Source organism: Anabrus simplex, chromosome 6 (assembly GCF_040414725.1).
Source record: "Anabrus simplex isolate iqAnaSimp1 chromosome 6, ASM4041472v1, whole genome shotgun sequence".
Lineage (NCBI taxonomy): Eukaryota > Metazoa > Arthropoda > Insecta > Orthoptera > Tettigoniidae > Anabrus > Anabrus simplex.
Genome location: NC_090270.1, coordinates 90,928,638 through 90,951,540, shown reverse-complemented (window position 1 = coordinate 90,951,540; position 22,903 = coordinate 90,928,638). Strand labels below are relative to the sequence as shown.

The 22,903-nt window shown below is 36.9% G+C and overlaps 1 protein-coding gene across 1 annotated transcript in view; it reads right to left on the bottom strand.

Annotated features, from left to right (window-relative positions):
- Window positions 1–22,903, bottom strand: part of LOC136876122 ((E3-independent) E2 ubiquitin-conjugating enzyme UBE2O) — a 322,520-nt gene that overhangs the window by 8,277 nt on the left and 291,340 nt on the right. Inside the window, exon 16 of the mRNA XM_067149804.2 lies at window positions 5,319–5,425. Within this exon, the coding sequence (XP_067005905.2) occupies window positions 5,319–5,425 (107 nt within the window). The remainder of the gene's footprint in view (window positions 1–5,318; window positions 5,426–22,903) is intronic.

Genomic DNA, 22,903 nt, shown 5'->3' with positions numbered 1-22,903 from the left:
TTATTTCTTTCAGATTATTTATCAGCATGAACAAACCTCTAATGCCCACATACCCGGTTCACATTGTTTCCGATCACCCTGTACATGACGTGAAAGTGAAGAGCATGCAATTTGCTAATGTGTATAAATTATTCATTTTGTTTGTTAGTGTAAATATAGTGCTGAACTAACAAAACTTATAAATCAAATGTAATATAAACATACCAAGGAGGGAAAAAATGCCTACTTACTTCATTCCAGACCAGGCTGTCACAGAGATGCCAACTATTACGATTCAATCGTAACAATTACGAATTACCCATCATAATTACTCCTTTACGAATCACACACCACAAATTACGACTTTTTGTTGATTTTTACATCGAACTGTATGAAGTGTTCAAAAGGATACACAGCTTGAATTCTCAGAATATTATTTTCGGGTTCTCAAGTAATCATTTCCTGTCCCTCCTTTTCTTTTTTTTTTTTTTTTTGCTAGGGGCTTTACGTCGCACCGACACAGATAGGTCTTATGGCGACGATGGGATAGGAAAGGCTGGGGAGTTGGAAGGAAGCGGCCGTGGCCTTAATTAAGGTACAGCCCCAGCATTTGCCTGGTGTGAAAATGGGAAACCACGGAAAACCATTTTCAGGGCTGCCGATAGTGGGATTCGAACCTACTATCTCCCGGATGCAAGCTCACAGCCGCGCGCCTCTACGCGCACGGCCAACTCGCCCGGTGTCCCTCCTTTAAGAATATTTCGAGTTTTCATGCGCCGAACGCAGTGTGTGCTTCCAGTACCGGAAAAATAGGCACCTGTGAAGTGGTATACCTTGCGGAGATGATGTCTTTGTTCATCACATGATCAGACTTCCATGCAAGTCATGCGAGTTCTTTTGTCTTTGTTTTGGTGGCAAAGTGGTGACAAACTCAGTTTCACTGTGAATACTGTGTGCGCGACTGTTGAAGTATTTATTGCAATTTTGGTTTCCAAATTTACATTATGTTGCTCTTCTAGGATATATGCTAATCGTTTGTTATGAAATGCGAAAGGTTTGAAATAATGAAGCGATTTGTTGTGCAGGAAAATACATGTGATGACATCACCGTTACTAGTGACGCTAGTAATAAACCAAAAATAGTTAAAAGATATAGGGAGGATTACTCTAAAGAATGGCCCTGTTTACTGCGTTCCTCAAAATCTCATTCACACGTGTTTTGTAGTGTGAGTAGCCGCGATTTTTCAGATGCGTATGTGATGAGGAAGAACAAGACTGAATTCCATGCTAATATGAACTCCAAACTGTTAAGTGCTCTGTTAGTGCAGAGGATGTACATGATATCAAAAGAAAAAGCACATCACCAGTGTACGTTTACCGAACAGGAATACAAGCTCCTAAGGGAGCAACTACATTACTCAACAAAAGAAATTATCCTTCAACCACCACTCAGATATGTACTGCAGATCACCTGTTACTTCAGGTAAGAATCATACACTTTTTATATACCAGTCTTTGAATATGTTACATTTGGTTGGATTCAATGTTGTTAATTGATTTTTCAATGATATGTAAGTTAGTAAGATCTCGGGGGGGGGGGGGGAGGAATCTACAGCCGTCACCACCCCACCCCCAGTGCCCTAACGGCTGCATTACGAATTGCCTTTCTTGAAAGTTGGCATCTCTGCTGTAAGTCTGGTTACAAAACTTAAGAAGGTAAACATATCATCAAGCCACCTAAAGATAAGTAGAATTTTTAAGACAGGGAAAAGATGAATCTCAGAAAAGAAAAATCCTTCTGGTAAGTATTGTGTATGTCATTCACATTTTTCTGATGAATTTATGAATTTAAATCACTCATCTGTAGTACAACACTAAAAGGTAGAAATTCCTACAGATAGAGGACAATGAAATCTGGCACTGTCCATCATATATTCCCCAATCTGCTAAAAAAAATATTTAAAAAACTCATGAAACAGTTAAGGAAACAACTATCACCCCTCGAAAGAGAGCCTCAGAAGACAGACAAGAGCTCAAGAAACAAATTCCTTAGGCCTCACCATGAATTAATTACTTCGCTGTCTGCCCAAGTACGAACTCGGGCTCTTCATTACTGCCGCGTGGTGCCGGCCAATTATGGTTATCTTGGGGACTCTTCTGCCAATATTAACTCATTTTATTTAACTACTGCCTTACAAAAAGTGTGTTCCCAGGTGTTTGTAAAGATGCATTAATTAGACCTATTCCTGAAACTTTCCCAGTTAGATTTTCCTTCAGATTATCACCCAGCATCCACCTTAAAAGTGCTTGAATGTCAAGTTAACACACAAGTTACAGAATACCTCGCCAAGCATTCCTCCTCAGTCCCTTTCAATTGAGCTTCAGAAAAAGGACATAGCACATTGAGTGACAGAAGATATCAGATGTGCAACGGACCAATGGGACATGACTATTCTAACATTATTACATCTCACAAGTACCTTTGACACTGTCAACTCACAGTTACTACTGCAGAAACTTTGAGAATTAAATGTTAATGTAGTATCACTGACTTTCTTGCACTTTTCTTGAAAATCATTGGCAACATGTGATAGTAGAAAATGCTAGCTCAGGATGTCAAAATAAGACCCTACGTCTCTCGCAGGGGTTCATCCTAGGACCACTATTATTTATTAACATTCAGATTGATGAAAAATCAAAATCTCTTAACCTTTTCACTGCTGAGACAAAGTCTCTTGTAAAATCACACATGCTGAATTATTTTTTTAAAAATTAAATGAATACATAAAACTCAAAAATAACATGGGAAAACTGGAGAGAATCTTGTCTTAAACTGTCACAGTAACTTTGGAAGGTCCTAAACTGATCACTTTCTAGAACAAAATATAACTACACTACGTACAGCAAATTCAAGGTTGTTCAACATAACAGACCAAAATTAGACAAACATCAAAATAATAATAAAAATTAATAACAATAACAGAGCAATAAACAGCTCAACTTACATGTTTCTGGTGATTACAGAAGGTCTTAACTGTATACTTTCAAACAAAAATACATAACTACACGAAATACAGTAACTTCAGGGTTGCCCAAAATGAGTAAAAGATCAACCTAAATTTTACAGTAAAAAAATATTATCCAAAATAAATACTAAGAACAAATTTTAAATGGTCACTGTAACACACAATGGGCTCATTATGCACATTTGACCATCCATCTAAGCTCATCTAAGCATCCTTGAAACACTTATCCTCTTACTTTAATGAATTTCTTCAAGAAGGGGTCCCAGCAACTGCAGCAAATGACATAGGAGTGCTTATGAGTCATCTGAATTCTGAACGATTAATGAAGTGGAAGGAACCTTTTGCAGCATAACAGAATTCTGCAACCTGTTTATCTAAGTCGTCTTTTTGTTTTTTGCTAGTATGGACAACAAAGTGACTAATAATACTAATCTAACTTTGCTTAATTATTAGAGAGGATCCCTCAGTGGATAACTAATTCGTAACTAATGATCTCTTTTGTTTCAGTGCTGAAGGTGAAACTACTGGACTGTCTCTGAATTTTGATCTTCATTGCTACATGTTGCAATATCAACATTGTTTCTTGATTATCTTTTGTGCTGTTACATTTCTGAATATGTAACTTTATTCTAGCAACTATCCCTGCATTTCTAAACCACATGATTTGTATATAGCATTCATACCTTTTCCACTTGAAGTGGGAAGTTCGCTAAATCCTCCCCATACTGGATTATTCATTTTAAGTTAAAAAGCAAATTTCTTATGACACAAATACAGTACAACACACTCTTCTATTACAAAATTACTACTTAACTATCTCGAACTGGGAGCCAAAGTAAGCAGAAAACTTGGGAAATGAGTTGAAACAGTCTATTTTTTTTTTTTTACAGTATTGTAAATACTTCATATGTGTAAATTAATGTTACTTCCACATAAACGTTACATGTATATCCTCTAATGCACAACTACACAACCTCAACTTTCATTCAGAGTTCACTCAATCTTATCATAAAAAACATTTCCACGCAAGTTAGATGATAACATGTAAATAATTAAGCCTACAACTATTGTCATTACTGCTTATACTGCACATTCTCAAATTTTCATTCACTATTTGTCCAATCTTCTTGCCATGCATAATATTGTTACCAGAGTTGGATGAAGGCATGCTATAATTAGACCTTTCAAACTAGTGTCATTTAAAACTTAACCACTACTTGCACTTAAATCTCAATTTACATCCATGTAGGTTCAATCTTATTATCACACAGAATATTTAAGAATATTAGAGAGTCCTTTGGAGAAGAGGAAACATTTGATAATTACCGTACTCATATGGGAAATGTTTTAAACTGTCTCACTTTTGATTCTTCTAAAATCCGTTGTTTAGTAATTATATACAGATTTATTTTACAGTGGTTAAGTGTAACAAAGGGCCTTAAGACCTAACATCGCCACAAATACAGGCATTAATTATCTATCTATTAAATAGATGGGTTCTCATGAATCCCAGTTGTTCTACATCCATCTCTATTAAGCTGGGAAGCAGAAACAGACTTGATGGGACAGAGAGGAAATGAATATACAATAACCAGGATTCTAGAGGGAAGAGCCCATGTATGAACATGTAGGGATTGTCCCTGTCTGTTTTCATTATTGTCCTTGTCTCCTCTTTCTATTGCTCCCACTCCCCACACTGATTTGTCATTGTATTTATTGTATTATGCATTTCATTTCCTGTTCCTACCTCTCTCTACATAATTTGATTCTGACTCTTGTTCCTCCCCATTACCTATATTTATCCATTGGGATCCATTTTTCCCTACTCTTTTACCAATTGCATTCATATTTATTTTTCATTTCTTCCCTTTTCCTGCATTTATCTGGCTTTCTTCTTATCCTATTACTCCCATGGCTTATACACAGCTTAAACTGCCTTTCTAGTTTAATAAAGGAGAGTTCTTTTTACAAGAAGAGTTTTATATTTTATTATTGCTAGTGGCTTTTACATCACACCGACACAGATAGGCCTTATGGCGACGATGGGATAGCAAAAGGCCTAGGAGTTGGAAGGAAGCGGCCGTGGCCTTAATTAAGGTACAGCCCCAGCATTTGCCTGGTGTGAAAATGGGAAATCACGGAAAACCATCTTCAGGGCTGCTGACAGTGGGATTCGAACCCACATCTCCCAGGTGCAAACTCACAGCCCCGCGCCTCTAACTGCACGGCCAACTTGCCTGGCAGGAGTTTTATAAGGGTTTTCAAAAATGTTTTGAATGCTTCAAGAAAGGCATCTTCATTTTCCCAACTTACCTTCACCATGGAGCTCACGGAAACTAGTAGGCGTAGTGGGAGTCACAGGATGAGAGTTATTGTAGCGCTCTGAGATTTCTAGCCAAGTTTCAAGTCGATCTAGCAACCTAGTAAACAATAAATGAATGACTAATCAAGAAAGTGTTCAAGAACTTGAAGGGATGACTGTATTTTACTAAACCTGTATTAAAAAAGAAACTTATAGGGAAGAAAATGGCAAATAGCTGAAGCTTGCAAGAAATGCACTGATCACATGATATAATTACAGCACTTAACAGATTACTGTTAACATTATGTTCATGCATAATTCCAAGAGATATGAAGAGAGAAAGAAAGAAAGAAAGAAAGAAAAAAAGAAAGAAAGAAAGAAAGAAAGAATTCTCATTTGTTTTAGGAAAACTATGCAACAAATTAAAAGTTCTTAACCACATGACAACAAAAAGTATAGAATGCAACATATGCTTCCTGCTGTATAAACGGGTAAACAATGTACGCCACAGAACTGAGAAGAATGGAAAGCTGTTCCGAGTCAGTGAAAATGAATCTAGCATTGATAAGTTGATCCATATTAGTGACTCCAAAAAAAATTGATCAAAAAATTTCAGTAACTTGGTATGCATTTCAAAAAGGTTCCATTGCTTAAAAATATCAGGATTAGTTTAAAAAGCCCATGGAACACACAAAAATAGTATTATTTGTGCAAAAACTAAAAACATTTGAAAAAAAGAGAAACATTATTGCAAATGGAAAAATGTATGTTCCAATACATATATTGTACATCCCTTCTTGAAAGCAATCAATTGAACACAGGATTTTCGGACAACAGATACGAGATATTGATACTTCAAAGGTTGATGAATAAGATGTTATTAACCCAAATCATGATGGAAGTACTCTCATTACTACAAAATTTGAACAACACTGATATTATTTAAAATGAGTTTGTAGATATGAACTAACCAATTCAGGCACACGAGGAGGTGGTCTTAATTTCCTACTGAATCTACTGTCTGTGTACTGTACAGCAACAGCTATAGCCTGTGCTAACTTGAAAGTTTCCAACACCTCGTTTGCTGAATTTGTTTTTGTTCTTCTCCAAGATGATTAATGTTTTGCCCCAGTTTATTTCTGGAAGAGGCAATGGTATCTTGAGACAATTCATTGAAGGTTTTGTATTTTAAAAAATGGATGGTGCTTGATTTGTTTCTACTTTCTTTGCAGGCTACTTAATTTCCAAGCGTCCCTATATGAGAGGAAATCCACTGGAAAACTGTAGACTTGCCTCATCTGCACATAAGTTTCATAACAGGTGTTGACTATCTATTGTTCTTTAATGACATTTGGTCCTCATACTGTATCAAACCAGTTAAGTTTTCACAAGCAACAACGTTCCTGAAGTTTGTTTCTCATTTAAAACTTATTGTATGAACCATGTGTGTACGTTGTGTCCCATGTGCTATTGCATGGCTGGGATTTAAGTATCTCAAGAGCAAAGCAAGACAACGATTAACTGATTCACATCTGCAGAGTTTACATGTAGCTACGAGCAACTTGTCCTTGAACATCACTTAAATTCTGAGTAGCAGTTAAGATTAAGGATCTCATTAACCTGGTGAGTGTTTAAAAATGAATTTCTTTATTAAAGCTATTTGTTTTCAAAAAGGTTGCGTAAGTAAGATTACATGCGGGTGGTGCTCACAGTCTTAGAAAGGTCGGGAACCCCTGTTTTATAACCTCTCTTGCTTCTTTTACTGCCAATTTGAGGTGATAGTTTGAAAATGCATTTCATAGTGATAATGTACAGGTGTAAATCCCTAGGTACTCATCTGGAGGATATCTTATGTCAGCTAGTGTCAGCTGTTGTACGAGGGCAGATCAAATATAAATGGGAATTATTTTTTGAACTTATTGCATCAACCAAGAAAAATACACTTAGAGAAATCACTTTTCTACATAGTGTCCTGCCTTCAATACACATTTTCTCCATCAGATCATGAAGTTTTTGATACCGTCCTGATAGAAACACGAGGGGCATGTGCGAGGCCAGTTGCGCACAAACTCTTCTACACTTGCATCATCAACAAACCGCTGTACTCCAGGGCTGCTGACAACAGGGTTCGAATGCACCATCTCCCGAATGCAAGCTCACAGTTGTGCGACTCCAAATCTCACGGCCAACTCACTTGGAAAAGTCAGTCAGAATATCTCCTGCCTTGTTTCTCTTCCCATACCCACATGGTCCTGTAATCTCTTCCCCTTCTTTTCTGTCTTGACCTACTTGGGCATTAATGTCTCCTACCATCACAACTTATTTGTCTTGTATGTGACTTTTCGGATTTTTGAGGTACAATATGTAACCCGTAGTGGGTGACATGGTACCTGAGCTGCAAGAAAACGTTTAAGTTTTTATTCTGGATGAATAGAACTATTGGATAGCGATCTCAAGAGTGTTTTCTATACATCAAGAAATTGTAATTTTATTTTGTTTTCTCGGTGAAAATGTTTTGTGTATCTCGAGAAATTGTTTTTCTTTCTTAGCAAAGACTATTCGAAAATTATTTTGAAAGAAAATTATTTAGAAACAAACTGTTTGGACATTTGAAGAAAAATTGTGTTATTATGTTTTGTGTATCCCAAGAAAGTTATGTTCTTTTTTTTCTCCTAGGCCAAAAGATTATTGGATACGACTGTTAAAGAACTTTTTAAAAAAATGCCTCAAGATATTTAAGACATTTATTTGATCGTTTCAATTATTCCAGTGATAACTGGAAAACTTGAAGATTGTATAATTTGGTCTTGCTGATTTTATGTTTTAAAATTTTGGTCCAGTTTAAAAATGAACTCCCTATACCGACACGTGTAAGAAATTGATGGTTCAATTGTTGCGTCAGCAATTTCTTCATGGCTTGTCATTTGCTTGATGCCCATATAAGGTTAGGGTTTTTGTAATTGGTTGTAATTAGAAGTGTTGTAATTGGTTTAACATGGAGGTGTTTTCCGATTGGCGGTTTGATATCGAACGACTTCCAGTATGATGTGAGGTACGCGTGTGCTACCGTTTTCTTGTCGTCTTTCGTTTTCAATCTTTGAAGAGGTCGGACGCGCGGTGCGCGGTCCGGGCCTACGGGGCCAACCTACCCTAAGGTAAGCACGTTTAATTATCTTAAAATTTTGTAATATGTGATTTTGTTTTTTTCTTACTAAATTTAACTTTCGTGTGTTTCGGCCTTTCTTCTTAAGTTTCACGAAATGTAAATGTTCTTATCCTGCCAGGAAATCACCTCGGATCTTAGTTTGGGCTATTTCATTTATGCCTCTGTGTTACACGAGGCCACCTTTTGTTTGGAGGTTTTCTTGTTTTAAATTTCTTTTATCCTTAATGTTGCAATGTGTTAATTTTCCGTCAGGTTGCCTCCAGTAGCTCTGTATTAAGAAATTACGAGAAAAGTTTGTAGTCGTCCTATGATGGACCATCCAGAAGATTGTTTGTTATATCCTATCTGGTTTATTGTTCAAGATTCAAGTTGCAGTTGTATTTCTGTTCCTTTTTACTGTTTTCTATAGGTTTCTGTTCTTTTCTTTCTTTTTCTAATTATATTTTATACGAAGGGTATGCGCGAGTACGTTCTTTTCCTTACAACATCCTACGATCTTACAGCCTCATAAGGTCCAAGTCCACTTTCCACACTATTCCTGTCTGTAGTTGTCATTTAGACCTTTAAGTTTTAAGTATCCTATCCGCATCTTTTATTTCATTTACGATTTTATTTTTAATGTATGTAGCCAACCTTATCCTTGCTTCCGTTGTGTTTTGATAACTTGCATGATACCGTTAATACCGTATTGCTGGTATCGGAATGATGGTGATGCTTATCTTTTATTATTATTATTATTATTTACTTCGACGTTCACATTTTATGCATCTTTTTGGCCGCGAAAATCCAGGCTACATTTGTCAAACCAGGCTACACAATAAAACCACGTTAAAAAGTTTCTTCACTAGACAAGGAAAGAATACTATTGAATGCACAAATAAAAACAATCCAATGGGGATATGGAAACACTTGATACAGTCAAAACTGGTTAGGACATTTTTGTGGGGACCAAAGAAATAACATCCTAAAGAAAGAGAACATGCGAAAAAATGAAAAACAATTATGGTGTTTAATTTAAGGTTAGGTTTGACCGTAAAAATAATTATGATGAAAAAAAGAAACAAGTGCTTATAATTATAATTAATGAAATACATAATGAAATAATACATTTCAAGAACACCAACAAAGCAAAACATCAAGGAAAAATCTTTGTAGAGACGCAAACTATACATGTCGCTTACAATTATGTTTAAAGTTATCGTAGGAATGTCCAACAGGGGGCTATTTGCACAAGTTTCATGTGTGGTGTAGCATCCCCATTCTCAATAAACTTTAATTTTTCATCATTTGTAAAATGTCTAGCGTTCTTCTTCTCTATAACTGAATGCCGTGCAAACCACTATGTGTAAGTAAAGTAGGCCTAATTTGTGTACGTTGTTACACAATTAAATTTTCTCTCTCTCTCTCTCTCTCTCTCTCTCTCTCTCTCTCTCTCTCTCTCTCGTCATCAGCTGTGTGGCTGGTTGGCAGCAGCTCTCCATTTTTTATGTTTCAGTTCGTAGTGGAGTTACATCTCTTGTCATCTAATATTTGTGTCATGTACTCTAATCTTGATCGGCATCTACTATTTTTTCCTCTAAGGAACCGTCTGTTACTTTCTTCAATAACCCATTTTATTTGTGTTGTAAAACACCTCTTCATTCGTGACTGACGCTCGCTGCAGCTGTAGGCCGAAACGCTAGCGCCGTGAAATTAAGTTCTCTAGCAAATCCTCACCCAGGCCAGTCGTCGCTGGTACTACATGCGTGCAACGTGGCCAGGAACGCTAATTTAAATTTCTTATGGTGGGAATATTACTATTACTAGCATGTCTGTCTACAGCTGCAGGGAGCATCAGTCTCAAGCCAGTCTTTGATGTAGGCATGTGTTTGGATCGCACAGCGGGAGCTCATGTGACGTGTTGGTGCTTAATTTTACGATCGTAAGTGCATTGTGTAACTACATCCATAAATTAGGCATACTGTACGTACGTATACAGCTGACGTATTGGTGCTTAATTTATGTCCTATGAAATTAATTAGAACAATGATCCAAAAGACCAGGAAGGATGAAGCAAACAGGAAGGAATCTGGCATCAAATTACCTTACAGAGTTTTTAAGAAGGCGCAGGCTACAAGGGTTTGGACATGTTATGAAGATGGACGGAACAAGAGCAGCAAGGAATTACTTTGATAGAGAAGTGAAAGGGGAGAGGCCAGTTAGGAGACCAAGGAATCGATGGATAGATACAGTGAAATTGGAGATCAGCAAGAGGAATGCCAAGTGGGAGGACACAGAGGAACAGAAACTATACCTTGACAAGAAGTGGCGAACGCTTATTCATCACACCTCGGAAACTAGAGCTTGAAAATGATGATACTGATGACAATGATTTAGTTGTTTTCTGATCGCACTCTTCGACCATGAATTATTCAGGGGTTACAATCGGCCATGTGCGAGAGGATAACTTTGGCCACCATTCTGAACGTGACAAAACTTCTATTGACTCAAGACGAAACTCGAAGGTGCAAGTTTCAACCTTTGCGCCACCTCTAAATGCTTAAAGGTGCGGATGCCAGTCCATTTACTGAAGGATTTTAATTTTATCTTCATTAGTAAGCAATTTTACAACTTTTTCCATATCCATAACTAGGCTGTCACGATTCAAAGTAATAAAAAAAAATATATATTTGTATTTACTTTAAGGCTATCACGAGACAAAATGTGCACTATGCTAGTCAACTTCACACGATTATGATCCTAATCCATAGGTAGGCTATCACGCAACAAAATATTTGTTATCCTTCACTGACTAAACACAGAATGGAATGTAAAATATAAGCACAAACTGCTCACTGGGTTATTCAGCAATCTCACAGCTGACTGACAAGCAAAAGGAAACATTCCTGCAGATAACGGCTCTCTCCGAAATGTGCAACTTATCCTGTGAAGTTCAGGAATTCAATGCATTTTCTAGTTATCGCACAACTTTAGCCCAATCTGCTTCCTGTGACAAGACCTATTTATCTGTGTTGGAAATCACATCCTTTCACAATGGATGACAAAGCACATTTTCAGAGCTAGGAAAAAGTGTGAGCATACTAAACAGTAATAGTGAAAATTTGTGATGTGATAAGAGCGGTTATTTTTACGGTATATAGATTTAATATGGTGGGAATCGTGTCAAGCAAGAAAACATGCTAATGAGGAACGCACTAATGAGGTTTCACAGTTTTCTTCTAGACCTGTATCTGCATTTCCTATATGTAGAGCATACCCTTGAATTTTATCTGTTACACCCATTTCAAGTTTCAATCTGACCTTAATCACCCTGTAATTTATACTTTCCACCAACTCTATGTACAGTCAACTCTCAACACCTTGGACTGAAGTACAGGAGATTTGTCTGAGTTACAAAAAATCTGTGTTATCGAAGGGAAATAAGTTGTGCCTAAGAAATTAAAACTAACACCGTACATACTCGATAATCTATACAGAAGTAATATTATACTGGACTTTTATGAAAAAAAGTTAACAATACACTCCAGATACTGAAAAATGGAAACACAAATAACCCAGCTAGATATACTGGAACTATAAAACTGATACAGTACAATACTAGCTTTCTGCACTAAGTACATTAACCAGTGTCTGATTTGGCAGGCCTATTATAGGAGCATTATGATGATCGGTCTGCTACCATGTTGATAGCATAGCTGCCAACTTTATAAAAACAAAAATCAGGAGAATGAATATTGGTAGAGCAACTGACGCGAAATCGGGAGGTTGTGGGTTCGGATCCCACTGGTGTCTGGTTGGCCATTTTTGTTCTGTACTTAACATCTCTTCAACACGTACTGAAATGTACGTAACACGACCTAATACGTTGAAAGTCGGTTTCGATTAAAAATCAGGAGATTTTGATATGAAAATCAGGAAAAATCAGGAGATACAATTGGTCAAAACTGCTTATTCTATATGTCTTGCAATTTACAGTACTATGATATATTTATAACACTTGTCTCAAAGCCCGACTGTTGCTATACGAGGCTACACGGCTAAAAATTACATATTTCTATTGCCTCACAGGAAGTATGTGAGCGAGATGATTGGTCTCTGATAAGCCTTCCGAAAATAGCAACAAATGCATCAAGCACCCGCGCGATTATGCAAAGCGCAATGTTATTTGTATCAAATAACTAGCTGTTGTACCCGTGCTTCGCTACGGAATTCTCAGAAAGACTGTCCTTATAGTTTTCCAACTGAAGTCCAAATAGATCATTACAATGACGTCAATACGAATGTCACAATTAAAAGTAATGCTGTCATATGAAATATTCGATAGAATGAAAAACAGCACATATTCTCACTTTTAAAGGAAAGTACTACGGTGTCAACTTAACAGTTCGAAGTTCTAGAGCTAGAATGACCAGGCAGTAGACAGCTGCGAACACTCCTGTGTCATTATTCCATTTAAGATGATGCTTGTTGTTTAAAGGGGCCTAACATCTAGGTCATCGGCCCTTAATGGTACGAAACGAGATTAAATGTAATATCAAATGACAATTTAAAAGTCCAAAATTATCCACTGACCAGAATTCAAAACGTGATGACGAAGAATAAATGGATGGATATGAATTTAAAACAATTAGTGGATCCGACCCGCAATGCCCCACATTCCCAGAAATTAGCATTAAACAATAGTATTATTGACCAAGGGACTGCTTCTAGAGCACAATCCTGAATCGATGATGGTTGTAGTCTAAAGGGTCCAAAATTCAAATCATCAGCCCCTCATAATGGTACCTATCACTAGGAAAGTAGAACCACGGTATTTGTCACGTTGCAGTACTAATCAAAAGTAGCGTAGACTCGCGGTATTCCACACATTATGGTACTACTCACAGGTAATGTAATGTGCACATGTAACACAGACCTATGGTGTTTCTCACATTGCGGCGCCATTTACAGGCAATGCAAACCTATGTTGTTCCTCACATAGATGTACTAATCACAGGGACTCGTACCATCCCGTGGTGTTCCTCACATAGTGTGTACTAATCAGAGGCAAGCCAAACCCATGGTGTCACTCTTAGAGTGGTACTAATCACAGGTACCGTATAACTCACCCTGATTCACACACTGTCGCTACTAATCGCATATCTGTTGTGTACCTAAAATAGTGGTACTACGCGCAAGTAAAAGCGACCCATGGTGCCCCACGTGGTGGTACTAATTACAAGTAGTCTCATGGTTCTAATTCGATCATCCCTTGGTCGCCAATTTTAGTCGCCTCTTAAAACAGGCAGGGGATACCGTGGGTGTATTCTTCGCCTGCGTCCCCTACCCACAGGAGGATGTGTCTTTGGTACGCGAGAGCTATTTGATTTTGCTCAAGTCCGCTGGCAAGCCGGTTAGGACCCCCCTATCCCCCACGTGTTATTCCATTTAATTGTGGACACTGCTCATTCCAATCACTGCCTCAGAGTAGGGATCGAATAGCTGGAATACTATGATGATCTATTGTGTTAAGTACCAGTAGTAACAGAAAATTTATGAACTAGAGGAACAGCATGCTAAAGAAGAGAGAGATCTAACTCCCCAGCTATGTCCCACCAATATTCAGGCAGGCTGTTATACTAGATACACAGCAGTAATCCAATCTATCGGAGATAAAATGCATACACAAAGCACATCACAACAAACAATGGTCAATGTAATGTTCTTGTTGATCAATTTTATGAGCTTTCTGTATTGCAGGCCTTCACATTTAGTTTTCTTCGAACTCTGTGATATTAGAGCATCTAATGTAAAGAGAGTCCTCCTTTCTTTCATGGCTCCCTCTTGTGTTGTTATTGAAGCTATCGTTCCTTCATGGCTCTTTACTCACTCTAGCATCATCTTCACAATTTAATCACCATCACCACCAGCATTATTATAGCCAGTACAGTAAAACTGAATAAGACATAAATAATCAGAAATTGTACTCTCTGTAACTTTTGTTATATAGTACTTTTCGATATGACCAGTAAGATAGGTAATTAAAAATTAAATTTTTGGCACCTTCCCCGAAACTACCATTCCGAACAGGGTGAATAAAATTATTTATAGCGTAGACGGTATAAGACGTAAATGATAGGAAATTTAATAATATATACCTTTAGTTATGTAGTATTTATCGATAGGGCCAATAACAACAAAAATATTTGAGAATGAAATTTTAGGCCTTCCCCTAGACTACCATTTCACTCAGCGTGAATAAAATCATTTATGGCCTAGATCAGGGCCATCCAGCCATTGCGCTCCGAGAGCGCGCCCGCGCTCGGGGAGCACTGGGCAGTCAGGCTAGCGCTCCTTCCCCTACCACTACTACCGTGTGGCAGCGAGGAGACCTGAGACAGACGATGTTCGGACCGCGCTGACCAGATACGCACGTACAGTCTTGCGTCCGATGGCTTTTGTGGGTTTGTTGACATCATATTGGTAGGGCTATTTTGCCGTAAAAATATACCTCATCAACAAATCGAAAGGTACTCCGATGTATGGAATATGCAGGAAATGAAATCAAGTGCTAAGTAAAGAATACAGTAATGTGATTTATTCAAAACTGAAATGTGAACATATTTGAGAGGAAAATTCAACAACGTTTTACCGATATGAACAGATAGTACAAACATAGAGTGACTTTTGGTCAGTCGTTTTCACGAGCTTTTACTTTTGGAGCAAACAATCATCTCCAAATTGAGTAGACCTACAATATTTCTGGACACAGCTATTCTTAAACAATTGCGCAAGTTTCTATCGCTTATCGTTGCACGGTGTTTACTTTTGGTAAACTTAAGAACCGAAAGGAACACTCAAAAATGCACGTTGAGCCGAACATTGACAGAACTTTACTTGCATGTTTATACAAAAGGGGGTATTTTTCTTGCGGAAAGCCGCTGCAAAATTCTTATAAACTTCGTGACATTACAAAGCGGTCTTTAAGACGAACATTGCACTGCAGTTTAAGCAACTCTAATTGAAATAGCTGTGGAGCGCTGTCTGCACTAAGAGAAAATGGTCGAACAAATACATCTAACACCGCTTGGAGTTCTGTTTCTGGAAATCTCTTTTCAAACTCTTTTTGTAATTGGCGAATTACCTGCAAATACTCATCAAAGTCGACACCGTATTTCACTGTTTCAAGCAATGGAAAATGTCCTGTGTTCCTTGCACGCAACTGGTTTTCCCACAAAATCAATTTTCTTTCGAACGCTTGATTTTTCCACCAAATCGGAGATAATGTGCTTGTCGCCCTGAAGCGAAGTGTTCAAAGTATTCAGATGGGCAGTAAAGTCACTTAAAGGGGCCAAGTCCGCCACCCACTTAGGATCACGCAAAAGAACTTCGGGCCACCCTTTCATGTCATAAAAGGTATCTATTGCATTCCGCAAGCAAAAAGCCCGATGAAGCATTTCGCGTGGCTCAGCCATCTTACTTCTGCATGGTACGGGATATCCGGATACTCCGCTTCGATGTCATCCAAGAACTCTGATTTTTTTCTTTTGTTACTTGCTTTACGTCGCACCGACACAGATAGGTCTTATGGCGACGATGGGACAAGAAAGGCCCAGGAATGGGATGGAAGCGGCCGTGGCCTTAATTAAGGTATAATTAAGGTACAACCCAGCATTTGCCTCGTGTGAAAACGGGAAACCACAAAAAACCATCTTCAGGGCTGCCGACAGTGGGGTTCGAACCCATTGTCTCGCGATTGCGAGCTCACAGCTGCGCGCCCCTAACTGCACGGCCAACTCGCCCAGTACTCTTCGAATCGACGGTGCGTGAGTTCATGGGAGCGAAGAAAATTTACCATTCGCACAACTGTCCCCATTATGTCTTTAAGCTTGGCGACTTTTGCACAGATTGCCTCCTGGTGTATAAAGCACTGGATCGCAGCCATTAGGGTACTATCACTCTCAGCCATGTTTAATTTTACACAACTGAGGAACCCCGTGCGTAGACCACGTAAAGCAGGAGCTCCATCCGTCGTTACACTCGTCAACCGCTCCCATTGTAATCCCATTGACTCAAAAACACCCTCCACTGCTTGGAAAATATCGAAACCGATAGTGGTGTCTTTGAGAGCTACCAAGTCTAGGAAATCCTCGGTAACCCGAAGATCGTCATCCACCCCTCAAATGAAAATAACTAGTTGAGCTTTGTCCGCAATGTCGGTTGATTCGTCAAGGGCGATGGAAAATGATACAGAATTTGCTGCCTTCTCCCTTAATTGCTGTTCCATATCAACGGCCATGTCGTCTATTCTGCGAGCCACAGTTTGTGGAGAAAGAGAGATTTTATCAAATTTCTTAACTAGCTCTGTAGGACAAATACATGCCGCCGCATCCATTAGGCACTCCTTGATTACATTCCCTTCCGTGAAGGGTTTCCCAGCTTTGGCCATTCGCGGCGAACATTTGTAGCTTTACATGTAATAAATATTACATGTAATAAATATCATTTTTGGTCCGTATTGATGATATTAGATTGAAATAATAACATTAAGTTATTTATTAGACCACCTAATCAATACAAAATCGTCTTGGATGATTTACATAAATTTGTTAGCTAATAGTGGGACATGTTTCGCCTTCCCTGAAGGCATCATCAGCCATAGTCTTAACCTTAAATTAAAAATAAGAGTCTAAATAACATGTAGTGATGAAATGAATTTTAAAATCTTGAAGAGATTTGAAGTAAAATAACATTAAAAATAACAATGATGGTTTGAAAATACAATGTGATGAGATACAATAGTGGAAGTATTAACAAAATTAACATTAGAAGGCTGCTAAAATAAGTACAATGGATAAAACGACAGATTGTTATACAACAAGTAGTAAGATTGCATAAAAGTAAAGTTGATAGTCATGGCGGTTATAATTAGACGATGGCGAAAAATCTTATATAATCAAAGTAAAGAGGAGAGAATAAAAGTCAAAGTTAGTCGAGAGATCCGAAGTTCATTATGATCTTGAAGATAAAAGACGAAAGTCAGATGCATATGGTGAAGTTGTAGAACACGTTGAGGATATGAAGTTGGTGAATAGAAGTTGAAGAACAGTTTCAAATAGGATCACTATGGACCATCTCAAAATTTGAAGTGATGTTCAAATGTTGTAAATTGTGAGTTTGTAGATATTCTAGTTGAAAAAGCATATACAAGTGGAATCTGTAAATGGAAGCAAGAAACGTAGAGTTAATTGTGTGAAAAGATATTTGAAAAATTATTGAAGTAGAATCGTATGCACTTACCATTTGACGGTGACAAAGATAGCTTGTAATATTATGAGTTAGAAGTATTTGCAACAGTAGACTTCTTGCTACGCGTGTTATAACTGAAGTTTTGTGCTGGAGGGGGATCTGTTTGCGTTGACGTAACTAATGGAGGGGGGCTGCTATTGGTGGGAGGGAAGGAAGAGAGTGTATTACTGCGCGTGTTGTAACGGTGTAAGGCTATTGGAGGGAGCGATGTTCCGGTGGGTGTGACTATGGGTTTATTGGTTGTATTTGAATTAGAGGTACTAGCGGCGGGGGGGAAGGGAGGGGGTATATTAGCTGTAGGGGAGGTGGGAACTCTAATTGATGTGAGGTTGAAGATTTTTAAGAATTTGTTGGTGAGGGAAGTTGATTCTCGTAATAAAATAAGAATCTTTTCATACAAGGGGCTTTTTTTATCAATAGTGTCATTTAGATTTTTATCTTTATTAAAATGTTGGTCGAGGAAAATAAATAAGTTTTCATATTCTGTCATGAGTTTGCTTTTATCGACTCTTTTTAGGATATGGAGGTCTTGTTCTATTGTGGTGAATTTATGCCCGGTGTCTCTCATATGGTTGGCCATTGCGGAGAATTTGTTGTGTCTTTGGGCATTGTAATGCTCGGCGTATCTGGTAGAGAAGCTGCGGCCAGTTTGGCCAACATAAGAAAAATTACATGTAGAGCATTTCAATCTGTATATTCCTGATCCAGAGTAACTATTGTCTGTGATGTTGATAGAGTTGTGATTGAAGAATAAATTACGATTAGTGTTTTTTGTTGTGTAGGCTATTTTTATTTCGTGCTTCATTAATGAATTGGTTATCGGGTAAATGCTATGGTTAGTGAACGTGAATTTAGCGTATTTAGGTTTGACGGGTTTTAATGGAGTTAAATTGGTAGCTAGTTTCAGTTTGGTTTTATTGATGATTTTATCAATCATATTCGTGTTAAATCCATTGAATTTAGCTATTTCCTTGATGAATAGTAATTCTTTCTTTAAATTAGTAGAGGACATAGGGATCTTTAATGCTCTATATATTAAACTGTGATAAGTGGCTTTTTTATGTGAGTTGGGATGTAAAGAATCATTTTTTATGGTTGTTGGAGAAAAGGTGGGTTTTCTGTATATTTGGAAGTCGAATTTGTTCAATGCTCGTGTGATTTTGATATCTAAGAAGTTCAAAGAGTTATTAAACTCATCTTCTTTAGTGAATTTAATATTATTATCTAAGTTGTTGAGGAATGATAGTATGTTATTGCTGTTGTTGATTTGTTTATCAATGATAGCTATGGTATCATCAAACATAGCGATGCCAAAGACAGAGTCCATTGATGTTATTAATAATCTTACTATGTTCGAGATTATCTAAGTATATATCGGCTAGTATTCCAGATAACGGGTCTCCCATCGCTAGACCTTCTTGTTTGTAAATTTTCTTATTGAAGGTAAAATAGTTGTTGTCTAAAACGAAATTAAGTAATTTTAACCATTCATCAATTTCGATTTTACTCAATGTGCTATGTTTCAACAGATTGTTTTTTATGATGTTAATAGTATTGTTGATAGGGATATTAGTATACATGTTGGTGATGTCAAAAGAACATAAAACGTGGTTTGGTTGTAGACTGAACTTATTTAGGGAATTACAAAGTTCGATCGAGTTCTTTATGGGGTTGGAGTTGTGAAATTTGAAGTGTTTTTTTAGGAATTTGTGTAGGAATTGAGAGGTTTTATAGGTAGGACTATTGATACTATTAATTATAGGCCGAATGGGGACATCATTTTTATGAATTTTGGGCAGTGATCTCACTGTAGGTAATTTTGGGTTCATTACAGTTAATTTCTGATAATCTTGATCATTTAAAATGAAGTTAGAATTTTTAAGAAGGTTCTTTAAGTTACGCTGTATTTTGTTTGTTGGATCTTTGTTAATTAAGGTATAGGTATTGTCTGAAAAAAAAGGTTTCAGTTTTATTGATGTAATCTTGTTTGTTCATTATTACTATGGTGTTGCCCTTATCTGCTTTTGTAATTACTACGTTGTTGTTATGGATTTTGGATTTTAGGTTTAGAATTTGTTTCGAGACATTGTAATTATTATTAGATGTTATCTCATTAATCAAAGTTGGGAGTTTCTTTTTTACTTCATATCGTACGTCATTCTGTTTATCAATTGGGATTTGTTTATCGATATTAGTTTCGGTTTCAGCGATGGTAGTGATGATGTCTTCTGCCTTTTTGTGATTAGGCCAATTATGTTTGATGCCTCTATCTAATAGATTTAATTCTTGGTTAGAGAAGGTTGCATTAGATAGGTTGATTGTAGTGGGAATGTTAGTCAAATGGGAAGGGGACACTTTGTTGTTTGTATTTTGGTCAGGAGTTTTACATTTGTTTTCTTGAAGACAAAGTAATTTATGGTTTAGGGTTTTCTGTTTCTTGTCTAATACGTAAGATAGTTTGAGGTCAGTGTACCTTAAAAATGAGCTCCATTCAAGTGGGGGTAATATTTATTACATGTAATGTCAATGCCAACCAGGCAATAGTAAAACCTAACAAGTACTTGAACCTAAAAATTAAAATAGGCAAGATTTCTAGAGATATCAAGTTTCTCAAAGATTGCTTGAAATTAGAGTTGGTACCTAAATTTCTCAAATCTTTACAAAGAAAAAGTCATCCCTATTCAAAATCTAATGCCACTCAAAAGAAAGTAAACAACATATGGTTGAAAAATGAAATTAAACTATTATACAAGAAGAAATCTTTACTAAATTTACAATTATATAGGACTCATTTGACCATCTCTCAGAAATTACCCCCACTTGAATGGAGCTCATTTTTAAGGTACACTGACCTCAAACTATCTTACGTATTAGACAAGAAACAGAAAACCCTAAACCATAAATTACTTTGTCTTCAAGAAAACAAATGTAAAACTCCTGACCAAAATACAAACAACAAAGTGTCCCCTTCCCATTTGACTAACATTCCCACTACAATCAACCTATCTAATGCAACCTTCTCTAACCAAGAATTAAATCTATTAGATAGAGGCATCAAACATAATTGGCCTAATCACAAAAAGGCAGAAGACATCATCACTACCATCGCTGAAACCGAAACTAATATCGATAAACAAATCCCAATTGATAAACAGAATGACGTACGATATGAAGTAAAAAAGAAACTCCCAACTTTGATTAATGAGATAACATCTAATAATAATTACAATGTCTCGAAACAAATTCTAAACCTAAAATCCAAAATCCATAACAACAACGTAGTAATTACAAAAGCAGATAAGGGCAACACCATAGTAATAATGAACAAACAAGATTACATCAATAAAACTGAAACCTTTTTTTCAGACAATACCTATACCTTAATTAACAAAGATCCAACAAACAAAATACAGCGTAACTTAAAGAACCTTCTTAAAAATTCTAACTTCATTTTAAATGATCAAGATTATCAGAAATTAACTGTAATGAACCCAAAATTACCTACAGTGAGATCACTGCCCAAAATTCATAAAAATGATGTCCCCATTCGGCCTATAATTAATAGTATCAATAGTCCTACCTATAAAACCTCTCAATTCCTACACAAATTCCTAAAAAAACACTTCAAATTTCACAACTCCAACCCCATAAAGAACTCGATCGAACTTTGTAATTCCCTAAATAAGTTCAGTCTACAACCAAACCACGTTTTATGTTCTTTTGACATCACCAACATGTATACTAATATCCCTATCAACAATACTATTAACATCATAAAAAACAATCTGTTGAAACATAGCACATTGAGTAAAATCGAAATTGATGAATGGTTAAAATTACTTAATTTCGTTTTAGACAACAACTATTTTACCTTCAATAAGAAAATTTACAAACAAGAAGGTCTAGCGATGGGAGACCCGTTATCTGGAATACTAGCCGATATATACTTAGATAATCTCGAACATAGTAAGATTATTAATAACATCAATGGACTCTGTCTTTGGCATCGCTATGTTTGATGATACCATAGCTATCATTGATAAACAAATCAACAACAGCAATAACATACTATCATTCCTCAACAACTTAGATAATAATATTAAATTCACTAAAGAAGATGAGTTTAATAACTCTTTGAACTTCTTAGATATCAAAATCACACGAGCATTGAACAAATTCGACTTCCAAATATACAGAAAACCCACCTTTTCTCCAACAACCATAAAAAATGATTCTTTACATCCCAACTCACATAAAAAAGCCACTTATCACAGTTTAATATATAGAGCATTAAAGATCCCTATGTCCTCTACTAATTTAAAGAAAGAATTACTATTCATCAAGGAAATAGCTAAATTCAATGGATTTAACACGAATATGATTGATAAAATCATCAATAAAACCAAACTGAAACTAGCTACCAATTTAACTCCATTAAAACCCGTCAAACCTAAATACGCTAAATTCACGTTCACTAACCATAGCATTTACCCGATAACCAATTCATTAATGAAGCACGAAATAAAAATAGCCTACACAACAAAAAACACTAATCGTAATTTATTCTTCAATCACAACTCTATCAACATCACAGACAATAGTTACTCTGGATCAGGAATATACAGATTGAAATGCTCTACGTGTAATTTTTCTTATGTTGGCCAAACTGGCCGCAGCTTCTCTACCAGATACGCCGAGCATTACAATGCCCAAAGACACAACAAATTCTCCGCAATGGCCAACCATATGAGAGACACCGGGCATAAATTCACCACAATAGAACAAGACCTCCATATCCTAAAAAGAGTCGATAAAAGCAAACTCATGACAGAATATGAAAACTTATTTATTTTCCTCGACCAACATTTTAATAAAGATAAAAATCTAAATGACACTATTGATAAAAAAAGCCCCTTGTATGAAAAGATTCTTATTTTATTACGAGAATCAACTTCCCTCACCAACAAATTCTTAAAAATCTTCAACCTCACATCAATTAGAGTTCCCACCTCCCCTACAGCTAATATACCCCCTCCCTTCCCCCCCGCCGCTAGTACCTCTAATTCAAATACAACCAATAAACCAATAGCCACACCCACCGGAACATCGCTCCCTCCAATAGCCTTACACCGTTACAACACG